This window comes from Hippoglossus stenolepis, chromosome 12 (genome assembly GCF_022539355.2).
Source record: "Hippoglossus stenolepis isolate QCI-W04-F060 chromosome 12, HSTE1.2, whole genome shotgun sequence".
NCBI classification, from domain to species: domain Eukaryota; kingdom Metazoa; phylum Chordata; class Actinopteri; order Pleuronectiformes; family Pleuronectidae; genus Hippoglossus; species Hippoglossus stenolepis.
In genome coordinates, this window is record NC_061494.1 from 18,820,077 (window position 1) to 18,836,546 (window position 16,470).

At 43.6% G+C, this 16,470-nt stretch overlaps 1 protein-coding gene across 2 annotated transcripts in view; it reads left to right on the forward strand.

The window, feature by feature from the left end:
- The window catches only part of akt3a (v-akt murine thymoma viral oncogene homolog 3a), a 49,258-nt gene that overhangs the window by 3,279 nt on the left and 29,509 nt on the right, over positions 1-16,470 (forward strand). For both annotated transcript variants that reach the window (XM_035172557.2, XM_035172558.2), the window contains exon 2: positions 1,407-1,857. In XM_035172557.2, coding sequence (XP_035028448.1) covers positions 1,812-1,857 — 46 coding nt within the window. In that variant the 5' untranslated portion in view covers positions 1,407-1,811. The remainder of the gene's footprint in view (positions 1-1,406; positions 1,858-16,470) is intronic.

The following is a 16,470-nucleotide window of genomic DNA, read 5'->3' on the forward strand; positions in this document are numbered from 1 at the left end:
ATACAGTCAGAGATCAATGGAATTATTAGATGTGGTAAATCCAAGAAGCTTTTTCTTAAATACTCGTTAGAGTGCAACATTTATTTCTTTGTTCTCGTGATTTCCTTTTGGTTAACACTTAAGAAAAGAAGCAAATATAATTTTTTTTTATTAATGACTCAAAGAACTATTAGATAATTATATGATTTCACAGCCACTCACAGCAGCCCAAGGAACTGCTGGTTAAAAAATACCCTAGAACTAAAATGGTTGCCATCTTAATTTTCACAAAAATATATATTTATATTTATATTTTCAGTCAGTTCGAATGCACTAAAACCTTTGTGCCTGTGCTTGCATCTATTTTTATTTTATTCTGAGTGATAAAGTTGATCCTTTTGGCAACTAAGCTCATGAAAGGGACAGAAATTTGAAAAAATAACGGTAACGTAAGTGAAAGACACCGTAGCATCCCTTGAGAGCAGGAACATGGATGTGTTGTTACTCGTCTGTATTTACTTGGATTGGTCACAACTCTGCTGCTTCAACAGCAAGCGTCTACTAGGGTGTGTGCCTGCATGTAAATGCGTCTGCAAGTCTGTTTCAGTCTTCGTCATGACGCTGCAGTCCCTCCAAGTGTCGGCGGCACAGTGCAGACACTAGCTGATCTGAATACTGATTTTCAGCTAGATAGCTACGCCTGCTAGCCCATAACCGTCGTAGCACCGCTCTCCATTCAAGCTGAGCAGCGTAGTGTGCTTGCACGTTGTGTAATACATTGTAGTAGGGTGCATTTGAGGTGAACACGGCAGCTATGCAGAGAGTGAGAAGGGAGGGGGAGCGGGAGTGAGACGACAGAGAGGTGCAGAGATTTGGGCAGAGAGAAAGAGTGTGAGAGCATCCCTAACTGCCGTTGTTTCTATTTATAGCCGAGCCCTACTCCACGGTCCTGAGATGCTCTCCCACCTCCCACGCACAGACATCAGCCTACGCACCCGCACACACACACATGTTGACAAAATAATTTGACATGCAGCAATACCACAAGCGCAGAAAGGTAGACTCGACTGGCTTTTTCTGCACGGCGCAAGCTGCTCAACAGCATAAAACAGGATCTGTGAATGAATGAGAGGTAGAGCTCAGGAAGGTTTCTTTGGCAATCAAGGTCAGTTTTTGCTTCATCGAGAGCTCTGCAATAATTCATCCTGTTTATCAGCGAGAGTGTTTGCGACAGAAAGAGGAACTGGGTGTATAATTGGGTGGAGGAAGAGTGGAGTCGTCCCCACAATAACTAGTTGTTTGTCCTGTCAGATTGTATGAAAGGGCTTTGGAGGGAAAGCGAGGGAGCAGCAGAGGAGGAGAGAAATTAATCCATGCCTTTTTTTTTTTTCTCTATTATATTTTTTTCTCCTTTCACTTCCTTCCAGGCTGAGTCACTGCTGGTGAGGAGGAAGGTCTGGAGAGGGAACGAGAGAGGAGGAGGAGGAGGTGGTGGAGGAGGGGGAGAAGAAGAAGAAGAAGAAGAAGGGAGGGAGGGGAGGCAGGGAGATAAGCCACAACAGGAAGCAAAACGACACACACGCGTACACAAACACAGTGTGTGCGCGTCCGAGAGAGAGACTGCGCGAACAAGAGGGTGAACGGGAAAGGAAGGGAGGGAGAGTGACGCGGAGGCTGGGAGAGCCTGGCCCCCCCCTCCTCCTCCTCCTCCTCCTCCTCCTCCTCTCCTCCTCTCCCTCTCTTTCTCTCCTCTCCTCCTCTCCTCCCCTCCTCCCCCTCTCTCTCTCTGTGGAGCAGGCGTGTAGCGGCATCAGACTCGGCGTGAAGGAACCATGAGCGATGTCACCATCGTTAGAGAGGGATGGCTCCAGAAACGGGGTAAGTACATCTAGTACCTCTCTTTTTTTCCTACTCTCTTCCTTCCTCTCTGCCTCTCTCTTCTCTCCTCTTCTTCCCTGCCTCTTGTCTAGACTGAGGGCCTGGCCGTGGCTGTCCACATGTGCTGGTGGGAGGATGTGAGCGTTTGCAATTGAGTGTGTGTGCATGCGATCACATGGATGTCTGATTATCTAGTGTGCACGTGTGTTTGTACGTGTGTGCGTTTGCCCCCATAGGGATGCGTCTCTTTATTATAAGCTTGTCTGGCAGTTTGTTTGCTAAGCCTCTATGTGCCTCAGTCAGGTTGTGGCTGAAAAGAGTGTGTGCATGGGGTTTGTGCATGTATTTTGTGTGTGTACAGTTGATAACATGTACCAGTCCTGTAGTTAACACTGCTGGTGCATAGTGTTCTGTCAGGTCAGTGTGTGTACTAGTCTGTGAAATCCAGTCAGATCTGACTCTCAGAAGTACTGTTTAACGTAGCTGTTTCTTAAGTTGGTGAATGGGGACACTGAGAGTCATATGACATGGGGTCGGCTGGGGTGGATTCAAGGGGGACACTGACAGCACATCCTGTTTACAACCAAATGTATAACAAATCGGAAAAAATGTCATAGCTGAAGAGCATGTGGCACAGATAGCACTTCCCTGCTCCCAGACATTCACAGCTATGATCAGTGAGGCTGCTGCAACAGGTGATAAGTCATTTGTAGCAGGGTCAACCTGAACCATCAAAAAGTGATGTACAGTGGCATTGTGATGCCATTTGTTTGGCACTTGATTTTTCAAACCAAAATTTCACAGGGTCATGTGTCTGCTGCTGATGTTTCCTTCAGGCACAAGTACAAATGTACGTGAATGTGTGTGTTTCAGAGAGGGAGAGCCTCAGGAGTAGGAAAAGGGGGATTTTCCAATTTTTTAGGCCAGTGAGCATCATTCCACTGACTATGTGATGGTGTCTAGGAATGTGTAATACAAACTGTTGAACAGGAAGTGATGTGGGTACACAACAGACTGCGGGATGCTGGGTAATGTAGGCTAACACCATGGCACAGCAGGAGAACATGTTGGATAACAAGAGTGCTCCTCTCTCCGTGGAGTGGATGCTCTCTCTCTCACAGTGTCACACACACATACACAAATACAGTACAAACTCTGCACTGCTGAAGCAGAGGAGAGGATCTTTGTCTGTGTGTGCCAGCATGCCAGTGTGATCCTCAGACAGTCGTCTGTGCATATTAAGAGGAACACATCGCCCCCAGTCACGACGCAGCGCTACCAATGTTCATCAGTGTGTGAGAGAGATAGAGGTTTTGGGTTCCGGGGAGGGGGGGGTACTTTGATTGTGTCAGGAATATGAATGTTTGTCTGCATCATATGCTAAATCTCTGTCTGTATTGGTGTGTGTGGAGAGGAGCAGGGTCGGGGTGCTGACTCACTGTCCAGGTCGTGACTGCAGTCTTAAACATTAGACAGCTTTTTACTGAAACCAAACAGAGAGAGAGACAGAGAGAGAGAGTAGTGAAACCTCTGCGTGCACACACACACAGACACAGACACACACACACACACACACACACACACACACACACACACACACACACACACACACACACACACACACACACACACACACATACTCTCTTTTGTACTAATTCTAAAAGACTGAATGAGAGAAAAGAACGACTTGTGAAATGGACAGGAAGGAGGCAGATATATCTGTATTATGTAACTCTCCATTTATCCAAAATTGAAAATCCAAAAGAAGTTTGAATCACTTGCAGCTTGTTAGAATAAATGTCACCGTGCACAGCCCCATCACTGTTGTTCAGTGATGTGCACAGTTTTTATTGCTCTGTTGACGTGGTTTGTTCAGGTGAATGTACAGTGTTGTAAAACTGAATTTCCCTCTTCTGGGACAATAAACTAACTAACTAACTTAAGTTTGCACACCAAGATGCTTTAGATAATATACCTCCACATATTTGGGACATGTTCTTTGGCATAAAGGCCTTTTACTTGTCAGGATCATAGACTGTATAGGTCAGGATGTGATGAATGAAAACTGAACTAGTGAACTATGACAACTGAACTAGTTATCTGTAATGATAATGCATGCTTATGGCTGTTCCCGGCTCTCTGCATGTTTTATGATGGGACTGTGTTTGTCTGAGTGTGTAACTTTTGTGTGACAAACCATTAGAGTGATTAAATTAATTGAGTCAAACAGGACAGATGTGTACAGAACATTGCTGCACACATAGGTAAGATGCATCATCTTACCTATGCTGGTGGATGCTGATCACTGTCACTAGTGAGTACAGTGGCTTTCTTCTCATGATCTACTGACGATAAATATACTATAACAATATTAAAGCTTCAGGCAGTTTCTTTTGGATTCCTTTTTGCAGTCAATCAGTTCCACTTAAAAGTGCTTCACACTTATGTTATAAAAAATCAATGAGAGATAAAACAAACAATAGCAGATGATGATAAAAAAACGAAGCCTGGTTGAGGAGTAAATAAAGCAGTAAAAATGTTCCATCGTCTCGGAACAGAGTGACAAACCTCGGGAACATCACCTCTGCAAAGAGCAGCACACTGTGTCCCCAGATGACTGAGTCTTTCCGTGCTCGCAACCACAGCCATAATTTCCTTCCTCCTTTCATTAAACGCGAGTGGGGAGTGCATTCAGCTGCATCATTTCTTTATCTTTGGAAATAATGAACATAGAATAAATACCAGGATCTGTCAGAGTCAAATTTAGAGGCAGTAAACTTGCACAATAGCCAATATTTGCAAACCTGTTATTCTAAGTATTCAATGAAAGTAGTTTGAAAATCTGGTGGATATATGTGAGCTGCAGCCTTGGAAGACAATGACTACGTTTACATTGACACCAATATTCCAATTATGGACCCTCTTCAAAGGAAGACATTATTTCGATTATGATGAGTTGCTGATAGAATATTCCATTCCTATTCCTGTTCACATGTTACAGAGCATACCCCGATGTCCACTACTCCATTACATCCAACGTTACTCCAACAGTTAATTCAAAACCCCCAACCTTAAATAGTTTAATGTATGTTGCTACCTTGTTTTGGGTGTTTTCTTTCTAATTTTGCAAAAGCTACAACTCCTTTTGCAGTATGTCGATGTCACAAATTGCTGTGAAACCTTCAATAGGAGGCTAAAAGATGTACATGTCTACAAAATGTGACTATAAGGTCAGAATACTCCACATGTCTTAATTTGTTTATTGCTTATTCTGAGTATGACCATATTCAGGTTAAGGTAATCAGAAAATGCTGTTTGCATGGCAGTGTGTGATTCAGACTATTTGCTTAATCAGGTTAATATCGAAATAGTGGTGTCCCATGTAAACGTAGTCACTGTGTTTTTTAAAGTCTGAATCTGAAGTGAACTCCACTTGGTTTCTACCTCGGCCAGGAGTTAACCTTCTGTCCCGTGTGAGGCCACAGAGGTCGCAGTCAGCCAGTGTTGTCGAGGATACTGTTTCCTCCACAAGCATCAGCCCACACAGCAGTCAGCACAACAGATGGTCAGGAGGGAGGAGAGTAGGGGAGACGTTTCAGGAGAGAGACAGGGACAAGACCATCATCTTGCTCTGCAGTTTCTGCGGACCTTCTCCGCCTGGCCTCCTAGAATAATGTCTGTAGAAATCTAGGAGAAGTCGATGTGAGAGCACAGCAGGAGTTCCCCCGCTGGACTCACTGCCAGCGAGCGACTGATGCAAAAATTAATAAGAAAACAAATATCGCCCAGTGAAAAAACGAAGGTGTCAAGAGAGTTTGTGGTGATGAGACCTGACACCGGTGTCTTTGTGTTGTCAGGGAAATCACTTGATCTCCACAGCGGAGTATTTGGGGTTAAGCGTTAAATAACGTTCAAATAATGGTTTAAGTTATGTTTGAATTCTGAAAAGCTCTGATGGGACTATAGTCAAACACAATGAAGCTCATAGAGTGATAGAAATTCCACTAAATCCCGTCAAGCACATTCATTCATAATAGTTGAAGCAGCAGCTCATTGACTGGGAGTATTTCTCTTTTTTCTTCGTCTGGTAGTTCAATAGTTTTATGAGCCCGCAGTGCATTGATTTCTTTGTTGAGCTAAAACTCTGGTGGCTCATGCTATGGGCACATTGATGTAACCTCGTATGATGCAGTATCAAATCACACGACTGAAATGTTTTGCTGAGGCAATTTCCTGTAGACAGTTGGGAGGTGAGTTCAATGGACACCCAATGTCTGTCGTTACTGTAAATCTATTTGTGTGTCTCGTCCTGTCACTTAATTCATCTTGCCGTGATCGTATGTTAGATATCCAGCTGAAATTCGAAGCTAGACACACCTGTACTCTTTTATACCTTTTCCTCTGTACCTTCCATCTTAACAACTGAATCCCTGTGAGAATCATCTGTGCTGTACTGTGTATGTTAGACTGCTGAGGGGTTCACTGGGTGCAGTGCAGTGAGGCAGCCATCTTGGCTCTTTGAGTTCAGTGAGTTCAGTGTTTCTGGAGGCTGGCTGGCTGGCTAGATCAGGTGGCAGTGCCAGATCTATGATATCAATCACCAGCCGCTGCTGCTGCTGCCGCCACTGTCTGTGGTGTCGCCTCTCTTCTCTCCTCCTTCTCCTCTGTGCTGTCTCTGCTGTAGAGCCTGTCAACACAACTCACTCCTTTTTATTGCCATTCACACTCTCCTTCCATCACCCTGCGCTCCTCTTTCTGTCCCCTCTGTTTCTCAAACTCTAACATGAAAATTCAGGGCAGTAGCGGACAGTGCAGGCTTTGTTATGAATGGCATCCTCTTGCACATCCGGAGGAAGTGTGTGCTCCAGTGTTGCTTTACAAACTGTCTCCATTGTCCTAAGAATGACTCACTCTACACTGCAGAGAATGGCAGTCAGCCAGACTGTCAAACAGACCAACAGCAAAGTGCAAACAGGCAGACTAGTCCGCAGAGCCGACAGACAAACAGCACAGGAAGGACAGGCAGAGGCAGATAGTTTGTGACAGATACAGCCATCACGGCACAGAGGCAGACAACTTGTCAATAGGAGACCTGCGACTGGCGGTTCACAGATCCCAAATGAAAGACTGATGAGTAACATTTACAAACAGGCAGCAGAGAGTGTGTCACCTTCGTATTCAATCAAATTCAAATCAAACTCCTTGTTGAAGCTGCACCAAGAATTTAATATATAAAATACATTGCATACAGTGAAAGATGAAATAAATAAAAAAATAAAGAGTACAATAAAAATACTATTATTGTCTCTATGTCAGCTTATCAGATAAACTTTTCACATAAACCATTCAGAAAAAGGTTGTAAACATTTTTGTCAGCAAACTGCTTCATCTGTGTTGGCATCACTTCGACTCAACATTTACTTGCTTGTGTTTGTTCAGTTACAAATTGCCAATACAGCAGCTGCTTGCTATTTCGTAGCCTCTAAATTCATTGAAACTTACATGCACCTGCAGATGAGTTGAGAGCCCTGCGTTAAAATGTGCGGTGTCTGGGCTAAACAGCCTGGAGCGGTGCAACTCTGCAAAGTCAGTCAGTCAATAAGATCAGTGGTAAGTGGTAGGAAGCATCCTTGTAAGGGCCATGCAAACAGAGAGATGGATTAATGGGTTTGTGAGTGAATGAACTGATGTAGAGAGAGTCAGTCCTAGATAAATGAATGAATGGATCAATGAATGGAGTGCTGATCACTGCGGAGGGAAAACTTGGCGAGAGGAGAAGAGAGAAGGGGGTGAAGGGAGGAGAGGTTGAGTAATGGGATTCGTTTGTAGCTCAGGATCATGGAAATGATGACTTCAAACATTGATCACAGTCCGGATGTACATGCATTCACACATATACACTTGACTAAATCATTGTTATTGTTAGATTTATACTTTTTATTATATATCTATTGTCATCCACAGTACATTTTAAATTTCAGTTTCTAATATTTGTCCTTATTGAGACATGCTCTCACCTGTTCAATATGGAGCAAACGTATTGTAATTTATCTTCTGGTAAAATGTTGTTGAATAGCAGAGGATGGTGTTATTGCAATACAACCACAAACAAATGATTTATCGTGGATTTATTTGTTTATTAACTCATTATTACTTGTTGCATATTTGCATATTGTTGCACATATGAGCACACACTCATTTCCATTTCTGAATATGCCAGCATTGTCAGATGTTACAAGGAAGTGGTTAAAGGGCAGAGACTCTGAATTTCTCAGACACGTGGGTTTCTTGCCCACCTCAGTTTCATCATCAACTGGTTTCCACTACTGAGCATTATATCTTTCCACGGTGTTTCATATTGATCAGCAGCAGCTCCTGTCCTTTCATGTTGAGTTGAAAACACATTTTGTATTAAATGAGCTAACACATGGATGAGACCAAAGGGTCAGTGTGTAGTCTAACATCTTGAGGTATTGTAGGCTGGTTGGTGTGGCTTTGGGCTGATTAGAGGAGGCAGGTTATAGAGTGGGGGTTGGTTTGGCTGATTTAGATCAACAGATTAGTGCCTGGTGGTGACAGCTACTGTAACTGGTAGATGACAGGATAAGGACCTGAACAGTGGGAGCATTCGGTCAGTTATGTCATATATGTCCACTTTTCTCTCTTTCGCTGTCAAAGACTAGATGATATCAGTCCATATATTTTTATGGGGCTTGTAGTGGTTCATTCCAAACTGCTGTTTCTCCATTATGAGGTACTATTGATTATCAAATATACACTCGTTTGGCCCCTTATTAAATATTAAAACAGCTAAATTATGTGTTATCAATGCTTTTCAGACCAACCACTGGCCTTAGACAACAGACTGAGAAATCTGTTGCTTACAAAAGTTAACTAAATGTTTGCCATTCCAGTAGATCTGTCGTCCACTGTCCAACAAACTGTCCAACAAACTGTCCCACCCTTATCATTGCATTGTTAGCTACTTTGAGCTGCTGCAAGTATTGCATAGTTAGTTTGCCCGGCTGGACTCACGCAAAACTGACAAGTGTAAATAATAATAGTGTTATTTTGTGCACATTAACTTGAATCAAAAATGATGGGCCTTTCCTCCTATTTTAGGCAGAAGCATCACAAATTAATTTCAAGCCCTTCAGATTAGAGAGTGCAGTTGAATGAACATTAACAGGTTAATATGTTGACTGACCTATAGTGCCTCTGCAGCCATGATAATGCCGTCATATTTTTAAAGTCGGTTGGTGTAGCTGTTTTAGTCAATTCTGTTTGTTTGTCTACTACAGATGGGTAAATAATTGGCTATATTGCGGGCTGCCTTCAGTGGGTTTGGTTTGAGTTTGCTCCTGTTATGCTTGACTTAAAAGTTAAGCTGCATGCTGATGTCACAGCGGCCAGGTTAAAGGGACAGTCAGTCTATTTATATCCTCCCACCTGTAATCTGTTTCTGACAGGATTAACTAAGCCACTATCTGAGGCCCGCTGAGCCACACAGAGACACCGAAAATGTGAGCTGTGAATAAATAGATGCATTCACAGAGATGCACAGTGTGTACAGTACAATGTGTACAGTACATGTGAGGCATACAAGTGCATGAAATGTGATCAACACTGGGGTATTGAAGGAAAGGAAGGACAAATATATGTCTGTTTTCAACCAACCAGAAGCTGTGACTCCATGTAACCCTGTTACATGCTTCTGTTTGTGTATGTTTGTGCTTGCATGTACATCTTTTTCTGTGTCCTGAATCGCTAAAATCGTGAGGAAGAAGAGACCACACAGGGATAAAACATTTTCCTTTCCCCTCCCTCAGCCTCCTCCATCTCTGGTTGCCAATCTCCAGTCATTAATTAGCAATCCATGATAAAATTCCCCCATTCCCAATCTGACACTAGTGCAGAGCAGCGGATGGCCATGGTAATCATGTCAGCAAGGTTTGGCTCAATGTTCTGAGGGGGCTAAATGTCCCCCATATGGTCCACTGGCTGGGGCCTGCTCCTCACCAAGCTCTCATTAAACTAGTGCTTAATACACCAAGGTAAAGGAACATGCACACACTAATGCACACTCTCAGCTGGAAGAGACAAATCAAAACATCTGACGGAGGACTGGGAACAAAGGGACAGGAGGACAAGGAGGTGGTGTTTGTTTGTGTGTGTGCATAAGTTGTGTGTGTCTGTGTTTTCAGAGACTGATGCCGTACAATTGTTGACTTGCCATCTGTCATGAAGAATAGAGTTCTATCTTTGCGTGTGTGTGTGTGTGTGTACAGAGAAAAGATGAGACGGAGGAGAATGAAAGAAACAGTGAGTGAGGTGCAGATGTCTCACAGCATAGTGGCTGGAACATGAGTTTCAATGGTGGACTGCTGTACGAGAGGAGAACAGAGAAGAAAAGAGGACGAACATCTGCCGTACTCAGATATTGCTCAGTGGTTTGAGTGTTTCTACACAATATCTTGAATTTGAATAGACCTGGGACACGGTCTGCTCATTAAGTGTCTTACAGGGCCAGGCAGGCATGCTCGGAGAGTGTCAATATTATTCAGGGTTTCAGATATATTCTTCAATATATTTTAACAATAATGCAGGAGCTGAGGGCTGTTTTTTCATCTTAAAGAGGACCTGATATTTTTTCCCTTATTATCTGTCATACAATATTGGATGTTCTTATTAACCCTGACCAACGATTCAAATGATGAGGTAAACTATTGTAAAAGTTATTCATGTGAAACAAAAGCCCTGCTTTGAATGTTTTTTCTTCTACATAGTTAAATCAGTGATCTTTCACCTGCATGTTCACACTATATATGGACCAGAGACTGCACTGTTACTGCACTTTATTTTGTACAACAATAGGAAGAGAAGACGCATTGTCCATCTTTATATGCAGTCTTTGGTATGGACATAACAGCTCCAGTGGATATTGTCTAAAGCTGACCTCTTATCTGAATTTCTCCTTAGTGATTAGAGAATTTTCACATGAATGTCGCTAGAACATCAGAATGGGTTTGATTAGATAAAGAATTTACTCTGACTATTCTGCTACACAGATTTTGAGAGGACTTTTCTTAAAATAATTTGTATTTTTGTCTTGCTTTTATCTATACTGATTACAACATACACATATACGCTTCTTTGTTCCCTTTGAATTGTCTCAGAGCCTCGAGTGTCTGCTGCTGGCCAGCTGAGGTGGACATGTTGTCAAAAACAGCCTCTTATATAGACAGACGTTAGAGCATAACAAACACCAGCTCTCAGGGAGCAGTGTTTGTCTCAGATGGAGTGACGTGTGTAGCTGTCAGCTCAGAGTGTGACAGATAAACAAGCAGACACCAATTGCGAGCCCTCTTTTTATTTGGTTGGTCCAAACTCTGTGTGTGTTTTGATAAACTGTCTTCATAAAACATCAGGACATTTAGCAGCAGGTGAGCCAAAACAAATATTAATCCAGTCGCTCTAACATGTTAGTTACCTCCAATGGAGCATGACTGTTTCTGAGGGAATAAGATGAGGCTGTTTTTGCTCTTTCCTCTTACAAGCATTATTAACCGCAGTCTCTCTCTTGTCCCCTTATACCCATAGAACTGATTCATCCACGTGCTGTACTTCTGTTTCGTCCCCAAACAAACCTCATACTGGGAAACATTTGGAAAACCAGGATGCTCTCGCCTGTCTTTACAAATAAAGGTTAAGTAAGTAATTAAATAAGAGTTTGAGACATCCACTCTGAATGCGGCCAGTGTGCATGCGCCCTAAAGGACAGATGGGCACACACTCTGGCAGGTGGGGACACAGACAGACGGACAGGTAGCCAGGACAGGCTGGACAGTGGGGAGAGCAGCAGTTAGTGAGGTGGAGAGCACTTACTGTCGGCCCTTCAGTGCAACACATGAATGGATCCTTCAGAATGAGGCACGGCTGGACTGGTGTGTGTTTTGTATGCGTGTGTGTTGGGGGTACAAGGGGTGGGGGGTCCAACGAGGGATGGTAGGCGGGCACTTGACATTACTTGGGGTATAGTACTTGATTGTTTACTCTTGCCTGCTGGGTTGGGCTATTGTACTCTAGTGTGCGTGTGTGTGTTGACAGTATATTGTGTGTGAGCTTGCAGTGTGCAGAAGTTTAAAGGCAGACAGAGAGACATACAGCACAAGATGAGGAGGGGGGGCTTCACAAAAGACCAGGGGGGTCTTACGCACTCACTCACACACACACACACACACATAACGCCAGCTGCCGCCCACAGCTCCAGCCCGGCATTTCTGAATTAATAATACAGAGCCAACCACTCTGGAATAATAGTGACTTACACACAGGCACACACATATGCATGCACAAAGCTTTGCACCTGTTCACCACTGCTCAACCGGACAGGGTTGGGCTGGTTAACCCCCCCCCCCCACCCCCATCCCCACCACCACAAACACACACACACACACACACACACACACACACACACACACACACACACACACACACACACACACACACACATACACTCCTTGTTGCCTGCCTGTTGTAAGCAACACTTGGACAGCTGTGTCTGTCTCGTGGCCCTCCCCATTCTTGTTCTGACCGACGGCTAATCTCATTGACTGATTGGTCCGGCGTCTCAGTCTGTTTGTCTCATTGGATGATTTCACATCTAATAACGCTAAGGAGCAGAGTAGGAGTCTAAATATGAATGTCATATTTAATGTGGATCCTCAAAGAAACCAATTCCTCTGTGCAATTATGAACCATTAGCCTCCAACTGATGACACTCAAACAGGTTCTGTATTTTAGAGATGGTGTGTTGTGTATCGAATGTGAATGTACTGTAAAATAAATGAAGAGACCAATGATGCCAACACACAATGCCGTCCAAGGGAGAGAACAGAGAGAGGCAATATACCAGCAATCACTGCAATTTGATTAGCTTTCTCATTGGCTGTGTGGCTGTGCGTGTGTGTGTGTGTTTCCTAATCACATTGGATCCACTGCATTCTGAACACAAGCAGCATGGCATCCCTAATGTTATTGGGTGTTTGAATGCAGGGGCTTTTTGTGGTGGCTTACTCACATTGTATTTTTACCTTCTTGACATGCTAGAGGACCTCGAAACAGATCAGTCTTTGTGCTTTCGATGGAGTGTTATGGCTTGGTGCTTGTGTGTGGGTGGATAGATGTGTTTGGAGGAAATAGATCATCCAGCTGAGCTGAGTTGAGAGGGTTAAAATGATCTAAACCTGAGTTTGCCCTGTCACATTAATAATAAAAACATCATACCATCATGCCTCTTACTGGCTGCAGTTCAAGCTTAAGTTTGAAAGCTGGAGCAGGTTTTTAAGAGGCTGAATCCCTCTACCAGTCTCATTCATTTTTCACTGGGCATTAAAGAGCAGGACTTTGACTTCCTTTGTTATGTTTCTTCTTCATGTTTCGTTTCATATCTTGTAACGGAACTGTCACAGCTCTGCTCTGAGACTGTGACAGTCTCTGAATACCAACCAGTCTAGAATCAGTATTGTGGTGGGTGGATGTGTAGAAAGGGCCTGTTATCTTTTCAAAACCGTGTGTGAGGAAGAGAGATCTTGCTGGGCCGGTGTGTGACCCACGCTTCTGTGGTGTACACGAGGTCACACTGGGCCCAGGTGTGTCTCCTGCCAGTAATGGTCCCCCTTCACAAGATGAGCCTCAGCACACACAAGAGCACAGAGCAGGAAACTGGCGAGAAGGGCAGAAGGGCCATCACAGAAACCTTTGAATTGCATCATTAAGGAGGAAAACTTGTCTTAAGTTGTGCAGTATATGAATTTAAACATTCTCCCTTGTGTATTTCATTCCTCTGGGTTACATGTTTGTTTTATAAAGACAATGAAAAGATTTAGGTTTTTTTTAACACCTACCTTATTTGGTCAGGACCCTAGGATTTATCACCAGCCAAAATGACAGGTGTGAAAGGGGCCTTAGACCAATAGAACAAAATTTGGTCCGACGAAAGGAGGTGGTCTCCGTTCGGATCATACTGAACCATGGTTCAGCTTGTTTGCCGTCTGAAAATGTTTTTTTAATAGTTCAGACTTTCGGACCGACTTCAGAAAGTTGAGACGGCATTAAACGATAGAAGAAGAAAAAGAAAATGGAAGCTGCTTGCTGTCTTCATCTCTGACGATACAATGTATAATGACGAGGGCATTTTATTGCTAGTAAAACCATAATGAGAATGGTTCATTCATTTTCTACATTAAAACGAAATTTAAATGCAAACACAAAATCTCAAATCTTGAATGAAAAGGAGCAGAAAGAAGAAGAATCTATATCTATAATCTAACAAAGCAAATTATTCAAAAATAATTCTAAATTCATTCTACTGTATGTACATTTTAAATTTTCCCTTGACATCCCAGACCCAGAGTGTAACAGAACTATATCATGTAGAAACTCTGACATGAAGTTGTATACTCCACAGTTACGTTGGCATTGGGCTAATCTTTGGACAACTTTGTGTTTTAAACTCTTAAAAATATATTATTGATACGACTTATTCTTCAGTGGTAAAACAAATCTTCATGTAATTGGCCATTGATGTGTCCTCATGTGGTAAAGTCACAGAAAAAGTCAACTCACAACCTTGAATTTCATATGTTGAGGTGAAGTTAATTATATATGTGTGACAGAAAGTAAGACAACTGTCTTGACATACAGCCGTAAAGAGACAGTTAAAGCAGTTACAGTAATGAATTAAGACAGTAAGACAGTAAGCTTGGAGTCGTTGTAGCTAAGTGACCTTCACAAACGCACTGAGTGTGTGTGTGTCTACATATGTGAGTGGGTGTGGGTGGGGGGTAGAGAAGGGATGGGTGGGTGGGGGTAACTGGGTAGCCACAGCCTCCTGTCTGGCACAGGTGGTGTTGAGCAGCAGCCCTCCAGCTAAGATGCTAATATGCTAACACTGCACTAATCCTAGGGTGCTTTAAGAAGCAACGGACCCTGCCTCCTCCCTAACACACAGGAACAAGCACTCGTGTATTAACACACATGCAGTTTTAAAATGACTGGATTCTTCCATGCAAAAATACACACACACTCACACTGTATTTTAGAAGTACTTATGTATATATTGTACACACACACACACACGCCAGTGCTGTGAGGGGGGGATTAGGACGAGAGGCGTCTTGGCAGCAGCGTGTCTGTCAGTCACTCTGTCTCCAGCTCTGTGTCAGCGTCACAGCGGTGGTCACCATGTTCCAGGGAGCCACCACCATCTACTGGAATGTAGTGTTACTGCAGGGAAGAATGAGAGGCGGAGACGAGTGTGGTAATGTAAAGCAGGACTAAAAGAGAGACAAGGGGGGAAAGGGGACGTTTAAATAAAAGAGAGGGGGTTTCAGTCTCATCTGTATTAAAAACTTGTATTAAATTATTGTGACATGTTGCCTGTGTGTGTATGAGTGTGTCTATCAGTTAGCATGTCCCTCCTTCTGTACCAGCTGGTGGAGCACAGGGGCACCAGGGCAGCTTGCATGTGTGTGTGTGTGTGTGTGTGTGTACATGTGCATCCAGCTCAGCCTACCAGGAGGTTCTGGCTGTGTGCAGCTGGCTGGGTGAAATCTCGTAGTGGCCCCCAAGGGATGGCCACACTCCCATGGGTTTCCACTCAATCTGGCCGCCCTGTGGCTGCCCTGCCCTGTCCCATCTCTGTCAAAGCCATAGCCTTAACATCATACTCTCTCTTTCCTGTTCAGTCTCTTGTTTGTCTGTTGTGCCTTTCTCTTCTGTTCCCTCATCTTTCACTTCTGGCGTCGTCTTCGTCTCTAGTCAGCGGTAGCCTCCATGTAGTCTCATTCAACAGACTGAGCCAAAGGCTTGTACAATTACTCCAGCACTAAACCCTGCCACAGCCTCAGCTTCAAGCTGAGTTTAATGCTTTGATTAGTCAAATCTTTTTCCTCCCTTGTTCCAGTCTTGTACGGTCCTTACATAAGTGGCTAAAATGCCCTGTGACCTTCTACAGGTAACACACAGCAACACTTTTACGTTGTTAGTGACGGTGTCTGTATTTAAGGCACACACACACACACACACACACACACACACACACACACACACACACACACACACACACACACACACACACACACACACACACACACACACACACACACACACACACACACACCAGCGATGTGGTAATGAGACTAATGCACTGTAAGTGGATTGGCTTTGAAGAGCCTGGATTCGCCTTAAGATGTCTGAGCAGACTGGAGTTAGAACTGCTGGGGTCGGGGTCACGCACACACCCTGTTCTCATAAACAAACACATGCATAATTTCATAGACACAAGTGCACAAAGTCTGTTTTTATTATTCTATATTCTTTTTTTTGTCACTCAACACTTTGGTAGAGTAATTAAAAATGTTCTGTGCAGCTCTGCAACATGTGTTCTCACTTGCTTCTTCAATCATGGAGAGACTATCAGACAGGTGTCCTCCTCAAGCGTCTCACCGCACAAACTGTGAAAATGTCACCTCTGCCCCCTGATCCAGATCAGCAGAATCTAATGGGTTCATTTCTGACTGATACAACGTTCTGCCTCCAAGTTTTGGGGCA